Source organism: Balaenoptera acutorostrata, chromosome 1 (genome assembly GCF_949987535.1).
Source record: "Balaenoptera acutorostrata chromosome 1, mBalAcu1.1, whole genome shotgun sequence".
In the NCBI taxonomy this organism is placed as follows: domain Eukaryota; kingdom Metazoa; phylum Chordata; class Mammalia; order Artiodactyla; family Balaenopteridae; genus Balaenoptera; species Balaenoptera acutorostrata.
In genome coordinates this window covers 140,337,690-140,356,791 of record NC_080064.1, presented here as the reverse complement: position 1 = coordinate 140,356,791, position 19,102 = coordinate 140,337,690, and the positions used below count along the sequence as shown (strand labels likewise).

The 19,102-nt window shown below is 36.5% G+C and overlaps 1 protein-coding gene across 5 annotated transcripts in view; it reads right to left on the bottom strand.

Moving 5' to 3' along the window:
- TDRD5 (tudor domain containing 5) overlaps positions 1-19,102 on the bottom strand; it is a 104,295-nt gene that overhangs the window by 20,281 nt on the left and 64,912 nt on the right. For 3 of the 5 annotated variants that reach the window (XM_057535822.1, XM_057535846.1, XM_057535828.1), the window contains exons 12-14: positions 11,350-11,550; positions 10,683-10,841; positions 8,279-8,443 (exon numbers count right to left, since the gene is read on the bottom strand). In XM_057535822.1, the coding sequence (XP_057391805.1) occupies positions 8,279-8,443; positions 10,683-10,841; positions 11,350-11,550 (525 nt within the window). The remainder of the gene's footprint in view (positions 1-8,278; positions 8,444-10,682; positions 10,842-11,349; positions 11,551-19,102) is intronic. The other 2 variants (XM_057535838.1, XM_057535852.1) reach the window with 1 other exon arrangement.

Below are 19,102 nucleotides of genomic sequence, written 5' to 3'. Positions count from 1 at the left end.
GATGAAATAAATACATTCTCAATGAAGAAAACAAAAATAATTTGTTTTCCACAGACTTGCCCTAAAAGAATCACTAAAGGGAGTTCTTTGAATAGAAAGGAGATGATACCAAAAGGAAACCTGGAATATCAGAAATAAAGGAAGAGCAACAGAAAAAGTAGATATCTGGGTAAATATAATAGACTATTCCCCTCTTGAATTTTTCAGAATGTTTGAAGATGGAAAGCAAAAAATATAACATTATAAATTCTCAATATACATAGCTATTATACATAGTAGAAAATAAAGGAGGTGGGAAGGGGTAAAGACCTATATGGTAGTAAGATACCTACATTCCACTTGAAGTGGTAAATACTGATTAAGTCCACTGTGAAAAGCCAAAGGTGTATATTGTAATTCCTAGAGTAATTACATATACATATACAATGAAAATGTAATAAGTAAATTAAAATAGGCTACTAAAGAAGAATGCTAAATAATAAAAGAATACTACCAAAAAACAGTAATACTAAAAGAAGAAAGGAAGAGCAAAGGAATGAAAAGCTGGGGAAATGAATAGAAAAATAATAAAATGGTAGACCTAAAATCAAAACATATTGATAATTTTATTAAATGTAAATGGACTAAACATACTAATGAAAATTCAGATTGTTGTGCCTGGACCTAACCCTTCCCACCTGCAGGCTGGAACCAGCCCTGGGACACCCAGAACCATGCAGCCAGCTATGCTGGAAACCAGCTCCACCACCAGCAGACTGGCACCGCAGAACCAGCCAACACAGAACCTGGCCCCAGCCACCACATAAGGCAGGGCCTGGCAACCAACCAGGCTGAGAGCCAGCCTTGCCTACCAGTGCACCCACAGTAGTGGGCACAGTCACAACAGAAGGGCCCATGCAGCCCACATGGGGGCATCCCCATAGAATATAGCTCTGGTGACCAAAGGGGAGTGTGCTGCTGGGACCCACATGACGTCTCCTATATAAGGCCACTTTCCAAGAGCAGGATATGGAACAAACTAACCCAATACTTAGATATAAACACAGAGAATTAGGCAAAATGAAAAAGAGGAATATGTTCCACATGAAGGAATAAGACAAAACCCTAGGAAAGGAACTAGGTGAAGTGGATATAAGCAATTTACCTAATAAAGAGTTTAAGATAATGATCATAAGTATGCTCAACAAATGCAGAAGAAGAACGGATGAACACAGTGAGAAGTTTAACAAAGAATTATAAAATATAAAGAAGACCCAAACAGAGCTAAAGAATACAATAACGGAAATAAAAAATACACTAGAATATCAGCGGTAGATTATATGATACAGAGGAACATATCAGCAAACTGGAAGACAAAGTAGTGGAAATTACCCAAACTGAACAGAAAAAATAATTTTTTAAAATGAGGATAGTTTAATACGAGACCTCTGGGACATCAAGCATGCTAACATTCACATTATACAGGGGTCCTGGAAAGAGAAGAAAGAGAGAGAAAGGGGCAGAGAACTTACCTGAAGATGTAAATAGCTGAAAACTTCCCTAATTTGGGAAAGGAAACAGATATCCAGGTCCAGGAATCACAAAGAGTCCCAAACAAGATGAACCTAGAGGTCCACACCAAGACACATTATAATTAAAATGACAGAAATTAAAGATAAAGAGAGAACCTTAAAAGCAGAGAGAGAAAAGCAACTAGTTACATATAAGAGAACTCCCATAATACTATCAGCTGACTTCTCAGCAGAAACTTTGCAGGCCAGAAGAGAGTGGCATGATATATGTCTACAACCAAGAATACTCTATCCAGTAAGGCTGTAATTCAGATTTGAAGGAGAGATAAAGAGTTTTAAAGACAAGCAAAAGCCAAAAGAGTTCAGCATCAGTTTTACAAGAAATGTTAAAGGGACTTCTCTAAGCAGAAAAGACTACAACTAGACATATAAAAATTATAAAAGGAAAATCTCATTGGTAAAAGCAAACATACAGTAAAGGTAGTAGATCAACTACTTATAAAGCTAATAGGAAGGTTAAAAGATAAAAGTAGTAAAATAATCTATAACCACAATAAGTAGTTAAGAGATACATAAAACAAAAAGATGTAAAATATGATGTCAAAAAACACTATATGTGAGGTAGGGGGAGGGAGTAAAACTGCAGGGTTGTTACATTGTGTTTGAACTTGAGATCAGCAACTTAAAATAACTATATATATATATGCTTTGAAAACTTTACATATATGTGTGTGTGGGTGTATATATATATACATACACTCACACACACATACAGAGAGAAAGAGAGGGAGAGGGAAGGAGGAAAAGGGGGAGAGTTAGTTATATATAAACCTCATGGTAACCCCAAACCAAAACTCTATAATAGATATACACAAAGAGAAAGGAATCCAAACATAACACTAAAGATAGTCAACAAATCACAAGGGAAATGAGCAAAAGAAGAAAGGAACAAAAAGAACTACCAGAACCAATCAACAAAATGGCAATAAGTATATATCTATCAATAACCGCTTTAAATGTAATGCTCCAATCAAAAGACACAGAGTGGCTGAATGGATTTAAAAAAAAAAAAAAAAAGACCCATCTAAATGCTGCCTACAAGAGACTCACATCAGATCTAAAGACACACACAGACTGAAAGGGAGGGGATGGAAAAAAGATATTCCATGCAAATGGAAATGAAAAGAAAGCTAGGTTAGCAATACTTATATCAGACAAAATAGACTTAAAACAAAGACTGTAACAAGAGACAAAAAAGGATATTACATAATGATAAAGAGATTAATCTAACAAGAAGATGTTACAATTGTAAATATATACACACCCAACACTGGAGCACATAAATATGTAAAGCAAATATTAATAAACATAATGGATTTTATTATAAACAATAATAGTAGGGGACTTTAACAGTCCACTTACATCAATGGACAGATCATCCAGATAGAAAAATTAATAAGGAAACACTGGCCTTAGATGACACAGACCAACTGGACTTAATAGAGATATATAGAATATTCCATCCAAAAGCAGCAAAATCACATTCTTTGGATGTGAACATGGAACATTCTGCAGGATGGATCACATGCTAGGCCACAAAACAAGTATCAATAAATTTAAGAAGACTGACATCATATTAAGCATTTTCTGACCACAATGGTATTAGACTACGGAAGTCAACTACAAGAAAAAGCTGCAAAAAAACACCAACACATGGAGGCTAAACAATATGCTACTAAACAAAAATAGGTCACTGAAGAAATCAAAGAGGAAATTTTAAAAATACCTGGAGACAAATGAAAATGGAAACACAATGATCTAAAAAATCTATGGGATGCAGCAAAAGCAGTTCTAAGAGGGAAGTTTATAACAATACAAGCTACAAACAAGAAAACAAGGAAACAAGAAAAATCTCAAATATACAATCTAACCTTATATCTAAAGGAACTAGAAAAAGAGAAACAAACAAAACCCAAAGTTAGTAGAAGGAAGGAAATAATAAAGATCAAAATATTGTAGAAATAAATGAAAGAGAGACTAAAACAACAATAGAAAAGATCAATGAAACTAAGAGCTGGTTCTTTGAAAAGATAAACAAGATTGATAAACCTTTAGCCAGACTCATCAAGAAAAAGAGTGGGCCCAAATAAATAGAATCAGAAATGAAAGAGGAGAAGTTACAACTGATACCCCAGAAATACAATCATACAAGACTACTAAGAACAATTATACACCAACAAATTGGACAACCAAGAAGAAATGGATAAATTCCTAGAAACATGCAATCTTCTAAGACTGAATCAGGAAGAAACAGAAAATCTCAACAGACCTATTACTAGTAATGAAATTGACTTGGTAATTAAAAAAACTCCCAACAAATAAAAGTCCAGGACCAGATGGCTTCACAGGTGAATTTTACCAAACATTTAAAGAAGAATTAAAACCTATCCTTCTCAAATTATTCCAAAAAATTGAAGAGGAAGGAATGCTTCTGAATTCATTCTATGAGGTCAGCATCACCCTGATACCAAAACCAGGCAAAGACACCACAAAAAAAAAAAAAAATTACAGGCCAATATCACTGATGAAGAACTAAACTTGTAATTACCATACAACTCAACAATTGTGCTCCTGGACATTTATTCCAGAGAACTTATGTTCACACAACAACCTGTGTACAGACATTCATAGCAGCTTCATCTGTAATAGCTAAAAACTAGAAATAGCCCAAATGTCATTCAACAGGTCAATGATGAAACAAACTATGACACATACATGCCATGGAATACTACTCAACAATGAAAAGATCTAACTATTGATACATGCAATGACTTGAATTATACTGAGTGAAAACAGCCTATTTCAAAGGGTTACATACTATATGATTTTACATAGCATTTTTAAATGACAAAATTTTATAAATGGAGAACCAATTAGTGGGGAGAGGGGTGGTGGGAGGGAGGTGGGTGTGGATATAAAAGGGGCAACACAGGGACCCTCGTGATGATAGAATTATCAGTATCTTGACTGTGCTGTTGGATACATGAACCTGCATCTGTTAATACTGTAGAGAACTAAATACACACACACACACACACACACACACACAAGTAAGTACAAGTAAAACTGGAGAAATCTGAATAAGATTGGTGGATTGCATCAATGTCAATATCCTGATTGTGACACTGTATTACAGTTTTGTAAAATGTGACCACTGGGGGAAGTGGGTAAAGATTACATGAGATCTATCTGTATTATTCCTTATAGCTGCACATGAATCTTTTAGTTACCACAATAAAAATGTCAATTAAAAAATAAAAAAGAAATAAAACTAATTCAACATTATCTTTTCCAGAAAACAGAAAAGGAAGAAATGCCTCTAGACTCATTTTATGAGGTCAGCATTACCCTGGTACTAAAACCATGCAAAGATAGTACAAGAAAACTACAGACCAATATCCTTCATGGAAATAGACATAACAATATTCAACAAAATATTAGCAAATGGAATCCATGGTGTATAAAAAGAATAATACACCATGACCAAATGGGGTTTATCCCAGGAAAGCCAGTTTAATCCAATATTTAAAGATCAATTAATGTAATATACCATATTAATACAATAAAGGAGAAAACATGATATCAATATATGCAAAAAAATCATTTAACAAAATTCACATCCATGCATGCATGATACAACTTTTCATCAGGATAACAAAGACATCCTCTCTCACAACTCCTGTTCAATATCGTGTCTGAAATTCTAGCCAGTGCAATAATAAGGCAGGAAGGAAGATAAAGACATACAGATTGGAAAGGAAAAAATAAAGCTGTCCCAATTAGCAGACAACACTATTGTCTATGTAGAAAATCCCAAAGAAATCTACAAAACACCTCCTAGAACTAATAAATGAATTTAGCTAGTTCACACCATACAAGGTTAAAACACAAAAATCAATTTCTACATACTAACAATGAAAATATAGAAACTGAAATAAAAAGATATCATTTATAATTTCTCCCAAAGTAAATAATTAGATAAGTGTTACCTAAGTTAGCTTAATCTTTGTTAGCTTTAAATACCTAAAGATAACAAAACATATTCTGTATATTAAAAACTATAACACCCTGATGAAGGAATAAAAGAAAACCTAAATAAATATATATATTGTGCTCACAGATTAAAGATGTTAATTCTCCTCAAATTTATCTACAGATTTAACGCAATTCCAATAAAAATCCCAGATACAGATATGTTGATTCTAAAATTTAAATGGAAAGGAAAAGGAACCATAATATTAAAAAAAATTTTGAAAAAGAGTAAAGTAGGAGGAATCATACTAGCTAATTTTAAGAGGTATAAATCTACAGTAATCAAGACAGTACGCTACTTACTGGTAAAGGAACAGACAGATCAATGGAGCAAAATAAAGTCTAGGAATAGTCTCACACAAATATGGACATTTGATTTTTGGGAGGTCTACAAAGGCAATTCAATGGAGAAAGCACAGTCTTCTCAACAAATAGCACTAGAACAATTGGACATCCATATGCAATAAAATGAAACTTAACCTAAATCTCAAACCTTATAGTAAAATTAAGTCAAGATGTCTTGACACTGAAAACACTGTACATAAAAGAAAAAAATCTGATAAACTGAACTTTCTCAAAATTAAAAACCTTTCCTGTATGTAAGACACCATTAAGAGAATGAAGCTACAAGTGGGAGAAAATATTTGAAAATCGCAAAACTGACAAAGGGCTATCCAGAACATATCCAGAACAAAAACCCATCAGTAAGAAAGAAAAAAAAAACAATCAAAAAATGGACAAAAGACTTTAATAGGGGGCTTCCCTGGTGGCGCAGTGGTTGAGAATCTGCCTGCTAATGCAGGGGACACGGGTTCGAGCCCTGGTCTGGGAGGATCCCACATGCCGCGGAGCGGCTGGGCCCGTGAGCCACGGCTGCTGAGCCTGCGCGTCTGGAGCCTGTGCCCCGCAGCGGGAGGGGCCGCGATAGTGAGAGGCCCGCGCACCGCGATGAAGAGCGGTCCCCGCACCGCAATGAAGAGTGGCCCCCACTTGCCGCAACTGGAGAAAGCCCTCGCACGAACCGAAGACCCAACACAGCCAAAAATAAATAAATAAATAAATAAAGTAGGGGGAAAAAAAAAAATTATAAAAAAAAAAAAAAAAGACTTTAATAGGCATTTCACCAAGAAATACATGTGGATGGCAAATAAGCACTTGATAAGATGGTCAGCATCATAGTCATTAGGGAAATGCAGAGTAAAACCACACTGTGATACTGCTACACACCTATGAGAATGGCTAAAAATAAAAATTACTGACAATATCAAGTGCTGATAAGATATGGAGCAACTGGAACTCACACACTGCTGGTGGGAATGTAAAATGGTATACCCAGTCTGGAAAACAGTTTGACCACATAAACCAGCAATCCTACTCCTGATTATGTTTATAAAAAAACCTGTACACAAATATTTATAGAAGCTCTATTCATAATTACCAAAACCTGAAATAACCAAAATGTCCTTCAATGCATGAGTGGATATACAAACTGTGGTACATCCATACAATAAAATACTATTCATCATCAAAAGAAATGAACTATTGACACATGCAACAATTTGGATGAAGGTACTATGCTGAATCAATGACACCCCTATTGCGAAGTTACATACCATATGATTCCACTTATATGAGAGTTCTGAAAAGGTAAAACTACAGTGACAGAAAACATAAATGGTTGCTGGGGGGTTAGGGATTTGGGGAGATGTAATTATAAAGGGGTGGCACCAGGGAGCTTTTTCAGATGATGGAAGCATTCTGCATCCTGATTGTGGGGGTGGTTACATAAATCTATACATGTATTGATACGACAGTACTCCAAATACAAAGTCAATTGTGTACTGTATGTTGATTTAAAGAGAAAGAAATATTAACACTAGAGAAAATAAAAATTATGCAGGAAAGGAAAACTTGCCGTAACATACTACTTGGCTGTAAATAGCATTTACAGTCATAGCAATAAAATACTGAATGGTGATCTAATGGAAAGTTTGATATATTAGTAAGATGATGGTGGGGGAACAGAAAGGATATTTTTGTCTGTGGTGGGGGAAAAGGGATGAAAGAGAACTAAACCCTCATCTCTCGTAGTAAGAAGGGCATACATACTTAAAACTGAAGAATCAAGAAATAACATAAGCACGCTATTAAATGAAAGAAATCGAGGTAAATTCCAAAGAAAGCAGCTAAAAGAGATGAAAATGGTTGCTCGGTGAAATAGGAAATGTACGGGAAGGGGTTATAGGGAACTCTAAGCTGTGTGTACGCAAACATTTGTTTTTTTTAAAGCTGTGAATACATAAACATTTGATTAAAATAAAAATAAAGTATATCCTTCAAAAAAGTTGTCAACATTTTTCCTGATGGGTTTTCTTAATACCGTTTCTCAATACTAGTTTCCATTCACTGCATAATTCTTGAAGACTGTCCAGAGCTATGGGATAGTAAAACACATCAAAGTCAAATAACGGCGTTTCTTTTTTTGTGATCAAGGCTACATTGCTGCAACTTTGGTCTTGGTGACTGTTGAAGAATTTGTAATTCATCTGTGGGAGAAGCTCTGATGGCACTGGAGCAGTAGGGTTTAAAGAGCTATGTTATTCCAGTACCCTTCACTTATGAATTAATTATATTACATTAATTACATTAAAAAAAACTATCTTCCCTTCTCCTACCTCATCTTCCTCCTTCAGATCTTTTAGCTCGGAGAAGGAACACTTTGGATCGTCTTCACAGCTCTTCTCTTGGGTTTTCAAAGAACTGAATTCAGAATCCTTTAACAGCTCCTTTGAGGTGACTGACTTAAGGTGACTGAAAGCCTTTTCATCATTAATATCTCGCTAGTAGATATGAAAGAGAAATTATTTTATTTTCTATACTGATGCTATTTCCAAAATCTACTTGCCTATAAATTCTGAGGGGAACTTTTTGCTATGGTTCATGCATATGCCATATTATTTTCTAACTTTATGCATGACCCTAGGTCTTCCCATCCTACTAAACTAGTTCAGGCCGAAAAACATTTATGGAGTACATATTACGTAACGTGTACAGGGTAGCTCTGTGGATATAAAGATGAATGCAACAGGTCCCAGCTCTAAAGGAACTCAAAATACAGCATGAAGAGACACAATCAGATAATCACAGCACAACCTTCAGTGTAGAGCCAACACAGAGATATGACCAAAATATCATTGGGGAAGGAGGATGTCTGAAAATATACAATAAAGGAGATAACACGAATTGTTAGGATGCCTAAAAGAAGAGTAGGAATTACAGGGAACTCGGTGTATAGAGGTAGGTGTGTGTGTGTAGCAGATGGGAGTCTTGATATGTTAAAATATAGGCTGGGATAGGATAGAGGAGCTTTGGACCTTATCTTTTTTTTGCAGAAAAATGGCCTTATTTCATTTTCAGGACTGAACTATGATTATTTAAAGACATCAACACAGTGATGATAAGATATTCTAAAAACTTTTAAGGTTGAATTCAACTGACTATTTAAGAATCAGGAAATATAACTGTTCTAATCAAGTAGTAACAACTAGCAAAAATTCAGGTTTCAGAAAGCCAAACATGCCAAACAAGCCCAATTAATTTTAACTAATTTTATTTTATTATTATTATTTTTAAAATAAATTTATTTATTTATTTTTGGCTGCATTGGGTCTTCGCTGCTGTGCATGGGCTTTCTCTAGTTGCGGCGAGTGGGGGCTACCGTTCGTAGCAGTGTGTGGGCTCCTCATTGCGGTGGCTTCTCTCGTTGTGGAGCATGGGCTCCAGGTGCACGGGCTTCAGTAGTTGTTGCACAAGGGCTCAGCAGTTGTGGCTCGTGGGCTCTAGAGTGCAGGCTCAGTAGTTGTGGCGCATGGGCTTAGTTGCTCTGTGGCATGTGGGATCTTCCTGGACCAGGGCTCAAACCTGTGTCCCCTGCACTGGCAGCTGGATTCCTAACCACTGTGCCACCAGGGAAGTCCACTAATTTTAAACTAAAATGAAATCTAAAATGCTGACATCATTTTAAACATGCAGCAGTAAACATTCATACATATTTTTCAGAGGTTAATCTCTCTCTCAGTAGTCAAATGGCCTTTTTAAAAAATGTTTTATTGAAATATAGTTGATTTACAATGTTGTGTTAGTTTCACATGTACAGCAAAGTAGCCTTTCCTTTTTATCTTTCCTAATAGTAAAAGTCCACTAAAAAAATAACATCATCCCTGTAATTTAAAAAGTCAGATATATAAAACATACTTACACAAAATAATATTTTCATATTTTATTCAAAGAAAAAAGCTTTGCTATGTCCAAAAAAATAAATTTGGGGCTCTCAAACTGAACCCAATCTATATTCTTAGCCCAGTATTTGTTGCCATGAGGAATATGAGACTCAGAGGACATGTCTATTTAGCTGCTCATTTGTTGAAAAATCATTTAACTTACTAATGTGCTTCACTTTACTTATATCTAAAATGGGGATCTTAAAGCACCAATCTGGTAAAGTGGTTGTGAAGATTAAATTAACTAGTACATGCAAGTACTTAGAACAGTGCCTGCCATGCAGTATGAGTTCAATAAGTGTCGGTTATTATTTTTTTATTATTGGTACTGTGGGATGGAATAATACATAATATTATTATTACTGTGGGTAGGAGTTGCCACAAGGTTTACAGAGAAAGTAAGAAATGAAAATACTTCAAGAAGAATCTAAGGAGTGTAGAGGGAAGAACAGCATTTGGGTCAGTGTAGGTGAGGTCACAACTGCAGCAAGGCAGCAGTGGAATTCAGTGTATGAGAGAAATCATACAGGAAAAGCATGGCTGAAGTAAAGGTTTAAACCAGCAAAAGATGACAGACAAGATAACAAGATTACTGCATAGTTTCCAAACTTTCCTAGGTTAGGAATGCCTCAGTTTCGTCATCAGTAAAATAGGGTTAATTATAGTCACTACATCACAGGGATTTTATAAGTATTAAATATATTTAAAGTGCCTTTTATAGTGTTTGGCATATAGTAAGTACTCATTAAGTATTAACAATAATAAAAAGAATATGATGATGTTTGCAAAAACCTCTTACCAGGGTATATAATTCTCTCTCTTTTGATTGTGGACTTATCTCTCGATCTTCATTAAAATAGTGCTGCTGGGAAGGATAACCCAGTTCTGTCAGGACAATGTCCTCTGGCCCTGCACTGGACTTAGTGTATAAAGTTAAAGGGTTGAAGTCTCTGAAACCCTAGGATTAAAAAAATACGAAGGAAGTTTAGTTTCTCAGAGAAAAAGTGAAAAAGTTAGCACTTCATAATTTTCAAATGTTGTGGAAATGCATTATCTTCTAAAATTTAATAGTCAGATTTTTTTCCATAGTGATAGTTTTTGCTAGCCACAAAAATTATCAACACCAATATTAATGGTAATGTAGACACTGCTATCAATAATTACAAAATAAGAGAGTGTTGCTCTTCTCTAAGAAAACTTCAGAAAATTAAATAATTGGGGGTAAGACAGAATCTTCAATCAATTATTTAAAATGAAAGTATATTCTAAAGGACAATAAGCCTTTAAAAAAATGTAGTTTTTTGTGATCATGTGAAAATTAAGAAAGTGCTCTGCATTAAGAAGGCAGGAATCTCACAGATAGCGCTGAAGAATAAATCAAATAACCTTCAGTATTATATCCTCTTATACCTTAAACTGTTGAGATTAAATACAATACATTACAAAATACATCCAGACTGCTCCACCTTAGAAGGGACATTTTCTCGGCATACAATAGCATGGCCCTCTGTTCTCAAGACATGATGGAAATAGATGTCTTCATGTGAGGATGTATCACACAGAAAAATGTTAAGGATTCCATCTACATATTCATCCACTACCCCCACTAATGGCTTCAAACCACACAACTTCTGGAACTGCAAAATAGCTCTGGATGTCCAATGTTCCTGAAAGACAAACAAGATATGAGATTCAGATGACAGATTCAAACATGAATTACAAAAACCATATACAAAAATGAATTCCTAATGAACTAGAGATTTTAGTGGGAAAATCAAAGCATGAAAATACTAAAATAACACATTTGAGGATATTTATGATTTGGGGATGAGAAAAGTCAGAATAAAGGAAAAATGATGAAAATGGGATTATGGGAAAAAATTTATTTTAATGTGATGACAAACTTTCATGTTTGGAAATGTTTGAGTTAGATTATTTGACCAACCCTCCCACAGAAACTATTCTAGATAAAATATTTTTAAAATATGTCCTAAAAGCATCAAAGAACTGACAAAATTGTAACAAATTATCAGGCCAAAATTAAGGGGAAAGTGGGAACTATTTTTGCCTTCAGGGTATGTGCTAATCCAGGCAAATCTGCACTTTGGTTTTGATGGTCTCACAGGTCAAAGAGGACAGAAATCAAAGCCAGTATCCACCCAGAGTAGGGAGTGGAGAGGAGGACTTTCCTTTATTAAGCTGAGTCCCTAGGGGTTCATGCTCAGGATAAGCAGGAAAAGAAATAAACTAGCCTTCACATGGATTTGCAGCTCAATTTTCACATCACCTGGGTGGTACACAAATCCTCAGGTTGTTCATTTAAATTAACATGGCTCCAGACTGGTCCTACTGCTAGATACCTGGCAGAAGTGAATGTAAATCTCTCTGGAGGTAGGCAATCTCAATGTGTATTCAACCATTTTTACAAAAATTTTTAAAAGTCAATGAGCAGTACACAGACAAAGATAAAAAGCATATAAAGAAGGCTTCCCTGGTGGCGCAGTGGTTGAGAATCTGCCTGTTAATGCAGGGGACACGGGTTCGAGCCCTGGTCTGGGAAGATCCCACATGCCGCGGAGCAACTGGGCCCGTGAGCCACAGCTACTGAGCCTGCGTGTCTGGAGCCTGTGCTCTGCAACAAGAGAGGCCGCGACAGTGAGGGGCCCGCGCACCACGATGAGGAGTGGCCCCCGCTCGCCGCAGCTGGAGAGGGCCCTCGCAAAGAAACTAAGACCCAACACAGCCAAAAATAAATAAATAAATTTATATATATAAAAAAAAGGCATATAAAGAGACAATGAATCACAAGGAAGAACAAAGAGAAACAACATAACTAATACAAAACCTCAAAAACTTTAGATATTTGAATTTCCAGATGAATTGTAAAAGAACTAACATACTATGCTTAAAATAAAAACAAAAAAACAAAATTAATTTGAAAGCTTCTGCAGAGATCTGCAATCTATTAAAAATTGATCTAGCAGAATTAAAGAACCAAGAGAACTTTTAGAAAGTAATAATATAACAACCAAAATTAAAAACTTACTAGGTTTATTCAATAGCAGATTAGGTAGAATTAAAGAGTATATCCGTAAAGTGGAAGGTGATTTGGAGAAGTTACTCAGAATGCAACACAGAAGACAGAAATATGTAACATACAGAAGAGAGGTTAAAAGATATGGAAGGTAAATTGAGAAGGTTTCACATACTTTTAATTATCGTTCTAGAAAAAGAGAGGCAGAAACAGAGAGAGGGAATATAAATATGAATATGGGGAAATGACAATAATTGAAGAGATAATGGCTGGGAATTAGCCAGATTTAATGAAAAGTAACAATGCACAGATAAAAAGTCCAATGAACCACAAAGCAGGATAAATAAGAATAAATTCACACGTAAACATATTAAAACTGAAGAACACGGTTTTCAGACTTCAGAAACATGTTAGAGTGGAAAAACTACCTGTGTCTCCCCCTTTCAATCTACATCCAGTGAAACATCCACAACTCAACAAAGGTGCCTCCGCCCAACACAATAGGGCACTGGAGAATTCCACACATCTGCACACCCAAAGCTGGGTGTACTGGAACACACAGCGGGGGCGAAGGAACCTCAGAGCCCGTGCCTGCAATCCTGGCCCTCCAACTGAGGCAGCGGAGCCCACAGCTTCAGAGAACCCGGTAGCAGCAGGGAAGGTGGTGCACACACTGTGGCCACCTGACCACTCCCGGCACCCATGACCACAGGCAAGTGGGGAGCAGCAGCAGCGGGGCCCGCGACCCTGTCCCTCCAGCATCGGAGGCGCCCATGACCCCTCCTCCCGTCCTCCTTCCCCCACAGAAGATCCTGTGTCTCAAGGGATCCCAGACACAAGGAAAGAGCCAACCATCCTGGTGACGACAGCGGCTCTGGGAGAAGCACGGCAGCAACGACCCTGGTGGCACAAAAAGCAGCGAAGAAGGCAATGGAGCCACACCTATTACACAGTAGGTGCAGGCTGAAAAGTGCTAACTCTCAAATATGACCAGAGGCGGCTCAAGTAAGAGAAACCGAAAACGTGTGCGATGGCGCCACCTACCGGAGGAAATCTAACTTCTAACCGGTCATTTAATACTAAATGCACTGGTGCTCAAGAACACTTCATCAAGCAACCGTGAGGAGCCACAGAAAGACAATGACAATTCTCCAGAGACCAAAGTTATGGAATGTTCCAATTTAACTGATGATAGAGAATTCAAAATAGCTGCTGTGAAGAAATTCAATGAGCTAAAAGAAAACTCAGAAAGGTAGTTGAATGAGCTCAGGAATAAAATGAATGAACAGAGGGAATACTTTCCCAAAGAGACTGAAACTTTAAAAAAGAACCAAACAGAAATTCTGGAGCTGAAAAACTCAATAAATGAGATGAAGAATGCATTAGACTGGGACTAGAGCAGACCATATGGAAGAGAAAATTAGTGAGCTTGAAGATAGAAATCTAGAAATGATACAAGTAGAAGAGGAAAGGGAAGATATTTAAAATGAGGAAATCCTACAAGAGCTCTCCAACTCTTTAAGGACAGGGAACATTAGGATAATGAGTATCCCAGAAGGAGAACAGAGGGAAAAGACAGCAGAGAGATTATTTAAAGAAATAATACAAACCTGGGAAAGAAACTGGATATACAAGCCCATGAAGCTAAGAGAATATCTAATTACCTCTATGCAAAAAGACCTCCTCCAAGACATAATATTAAAATTGTCAAAAGTCAATGACAGAATTTTAAAGGCAGCCGGGAAAAAAGGATGGTGACCTACAAAGGAACCCCCATTAGGCTATCAGTAGATTCTCAGCAGAAACCCTACAGGCCAGGAGGGAGTGGAATGACATTCTCAAAATACTAAAAGATAAAAACTGTCAGCTATGAATACCCTATTTCAGCAAAGTTATCATTCAGATATGAAGGAGAAACAAAGACTTTCCCAGACCAACAAAAGCTGAAGGAGTTCATCAACACTAGACCTGCCTTACAAAACATGTTGAAAGGAGCTCTTCAACCAGAAAAAAAATGGCAAAAATACACAAAACTTTGAGCAAAGTAATAAAAAGACGGAACTGGAAAACTGCAACTCTCTATCAGAATAGATTTTTAAACACTTTATTAATAAATAGTATAAAATCTAAAGGGAGAAAAAAATAAAGCAGAAAAACAAATATAGCTCTCTTAGTTTGATAACAACTCACAACATAAAAAGGGGTAATTTAAGACAACAAAAACAAATTTTATAGGGGAAGAGGAAAAGGACGGAACTTGTATAGGTAAATGAATATAAGATGCTATCATCTGCAGAAAATGGACTATTTTAATTGAGATGTCTTATACAAACTTCAGGGTAAACACAGAACATAAAAATAGAGCAGAGGCACAAAAAACAGCAAAAGAGGAAGCTAAGAAAAATATCTTAGAAAACCACCAAACCAAAATGGCAGACAGAAACACAAGGAAAAAGAAACAATGGGGGATAAAAGAAACAATGGGAGATTTAAAGCAACCAGAAAACAAAAGCTAAAAAGCCAACATCCAACTATCAATAATCGCCCTAAATGTAAATAGACTAAATTCACCAATCAAAAGACACAGAGAAGCTGGATGGATTAAAAAGCAAGACCCAACTAAATGTTCCCTCCAGGAGACTCAGCTCAGCTCTAAATACAAACATAGGCTCCAAGTGAAGGGATGGAAGATGATTCTCCAAGAAAACAGCAGCCAAAAGAAAGTAGATATAGCCATATTCATATAAGGCAAAATAAACTTCAAGTCAGAAAAGGTAACAAGAGACAAAAATGGACAGTATAATAAAGGGGAAAAACACATCAAGGAGACGTAACAGCGATGAATACACTTGCACCTAATATAGGAGCACAAAAATATATAAAACAATTATTGACAGACCTAAAGAGAGAAATTGGCAGCAACATGTAATAGTAGAGGACTTTATTTATTTATTTATTTATGGCTGTGTTGGGTCTTCGTTTCTGTGTGAGGGCTTTCTCTAGTTGCGGCAAGTGGGGACCACTCTTCATCGTGGTGCGCGGGCCTCTCACTATCGTGGCCTCTCCCATTGCAGAGCACAGGCTCCAGACGCGCAGGCTCAGCAATTGTGGCTCATGGGCTTAGTCGCTCCGCGGCATGTGGGATCTTCCCAGACCAGGGCTCGAACCCGTGTCCCCTGCATTGGCAGGCAGATTCTCAACCACTGCGCCACCAGGGAAGCCCCAGTAGAGGACTTTAATAACACCCCACTTACATCTATAGATAGATCATCCAGACAGAAAGTCAACGAGGAAACACTGGCCTTAAATGAAACAACAGACAAGATGAATTTGATAGATTTGTACAGAGCATTCATTCCACCCAAATGCAGCAGACTATACATTCTTCTCAAGTGCACATGAAACTTTCTCAAGGATAGACCATATGCTGGGATGCAAAACAAGTCTCACTAAATTTAAGAAGATTGAAATCATATCAAGTACCTTCTCTGATCACAATGGAATGAAACTAAAAATCAACTACAAGAAGAAAACTAGAAAAGTCACAAATATATGGAAACTGAGCAACATGCTACTGAACAACTATTGGGTCAACGAAGGAACCAAAGAAGAAATAAAAAATTACCTGAAGACAAATGAAAATGAAAATACAACATACCAAAATCTATGGGATGCAGCAAAAACATTACAAAGAGGGAAGTTTATAGCAATATAGACCTACTCTTAAGAAACAAGAAAAATCTCAATCTAACCTTACAGCTAAAGAAACTATAAAAAGAAAAACAAAGGGCAAAGTTAGTAGAATGAAGGAAATAATAAAGATCAGAGCAGAAATACATAAAATAGAGAGTAAAAGGACAGTAGAAAAGATCAATGAACTAAGTGCTGGTTCTTCAAAAACACGAACAAAATTTGGCAAACCGTTAGCTAGACTCACGAAGAAAAAAAGAGAGAAGGTCCTGATAAATAAAATCAAACAAAAGGCAGAAATAACAACAGATATCACATAAATACAAGATTATAAAAGAATATTATGAACAGCTATATACCAACAAATTAGACAGCCTAGAAGAAATGAACAAATTCTTAGAATCATACAAACTTCCAAGACTGAATCAGGAAGAAACAGAAAATCTGAATAGACTGATCACTAGCACAGAGACTGAAACAGTAATCAAGAGCTCCCAAAAAAACAAAAGTCCAGGACCAGACAGCTCCACAGGTGAATTCTACCAAACAGTCAAAGAAGATTTAATACCTATCCTTTTCAAACTATTCTATAAAACTGAAGAGAAGGGAACATTTCCTAACTCATTTTAAAAGGCCAACATCACCCTGATACCAAAAGCAGATAAAGACAACACAAAAAAAGAAAATTCAGGCCACTATCTCTAATGAACATAGATGCAAAATCCTCAACAAAATATTAGCAAACTGAATTCAACAGTACATCAAAAAGATCATACTCCATGATTAAGTGGGATTTATTCCACACAAGAATGGTTCAATATTCACAAATCAATCAATGTGATATACCACATTAACAAAATGAAGGATAAAAGCCATATGATCATCTCACTGGATGCAGAAAAGGCATTTGACAAGATTCAAAGCCCATTTATGATAAAAACTCTCAATAAAGAGGATACAGAAGGGACATATCCTCAACATAGTAAGGGCCACATGTAACAAACCCCCAGCTAACATCACACTCAAAGGAAAAAAATTGAAAGCTATCCCCCTAAGATCAGGAACAAGACCAGGATGCCTGTTTTCGCCACTTTTATTCAACACAGTATTGGAAGTCCTAGTCAGAGCAATCAGGCAAGAAAAAGAAATAAAAGGCATCCAAATTGGAAAGGAAGGAGTAAAACTGTCACTATTTGCAGATGACATGATTTTATATATAGAAAACCCTAAGGACTCCATCAAGAAACTCTTAGAAATAATAAATGAGTAAAGTAACAGGATACAAAATCAATATACAAAAATTTGTTGCATTTCTATATGCTAACAATGACCTAGCACAAAGAGAAATTAAGAAAACAATCGCAATTGCAACAAAATAAAACATTTAGGAATAAATTTAACCAAAGAGGTGCAAGATCTGTATATTGAAAACTATAGGGACTTCCCTGGTGGTGCAGTGGTTAAGAATCCACCTGCCAATGCAGGGGACACAGGTTCGATCCCTGGTCCAGGAAGATCCCACATGCCGCGGAGCAACTAAGCCCGTGTGCCACAACTACTGAGCCTGCACTCTAGAGCCCATGAGCCACAACTACTGAAGCCCGCGTGCCTAGAGCCCATGCTCCACAACAAGAGAAGCCACTGCAACGAGTAGCCCACGCACCGCAATGAAGAGTAGCCCCCACTCGCCTCAACTAGAGAAAAGCCTGCGTGCAGCAACAAAGACCCAACGCAGCCAAAAATAAAAAAAAAAAAAAAAAAAAAGAACTCATACAACTCAAAACAATAAAAACAAACAACCTGATTTAAAAATGGGCAGAGGAACAGAATAGACATTTTTCCAAAGAAGACATACGTATGGTTAACAGGTACATGAAAAGATGCTCAACATCACTAATTACTATGGAAATGCAAAACAAAACCATGATAAGATAGCACCTCACACCTGTTAGAACGGCTATTATCAAAAAGGCAAGAAATAAGTGGTGGCAAGGATGTGGAGAAAAAGGGAAACCTGTTGGTGGGAATGTAAATTGGTACCTCCACTATGGAAGACAGTATGGAGAGTCCTCAAAAAACTAAGATTAGAACTATCATATGATCCAGCTATCCCACTTCTGGGTATTTATTCAAAGAATATGAAAACACTAATCTGAAAAGATACCTCAACCCCCATGTTCTTTGGCATTATTTACAATAGCCAAGATATGGAAACAACTGAAGTGCCCATCAACAGACAAATGGTAAAGAAGATGTGGTATACATGTACATGACGGAAAACTGCTCAGCTTTAAAAAAAAGATAAATGTCTTGCCATTTGCAACAACATGGATGGAACTTGAGCATTTTATGCTAAGTAAAATAAGTCAGAGAAAGAGAACTACCACATGATTCCACTGATGTGGAGTATTAAAAAAAACAAATAAACAAACAAAAATAATGTACAAACCAAACCAAACAAAAACAAATACATATAAATGGAGAACAGAGTAGTG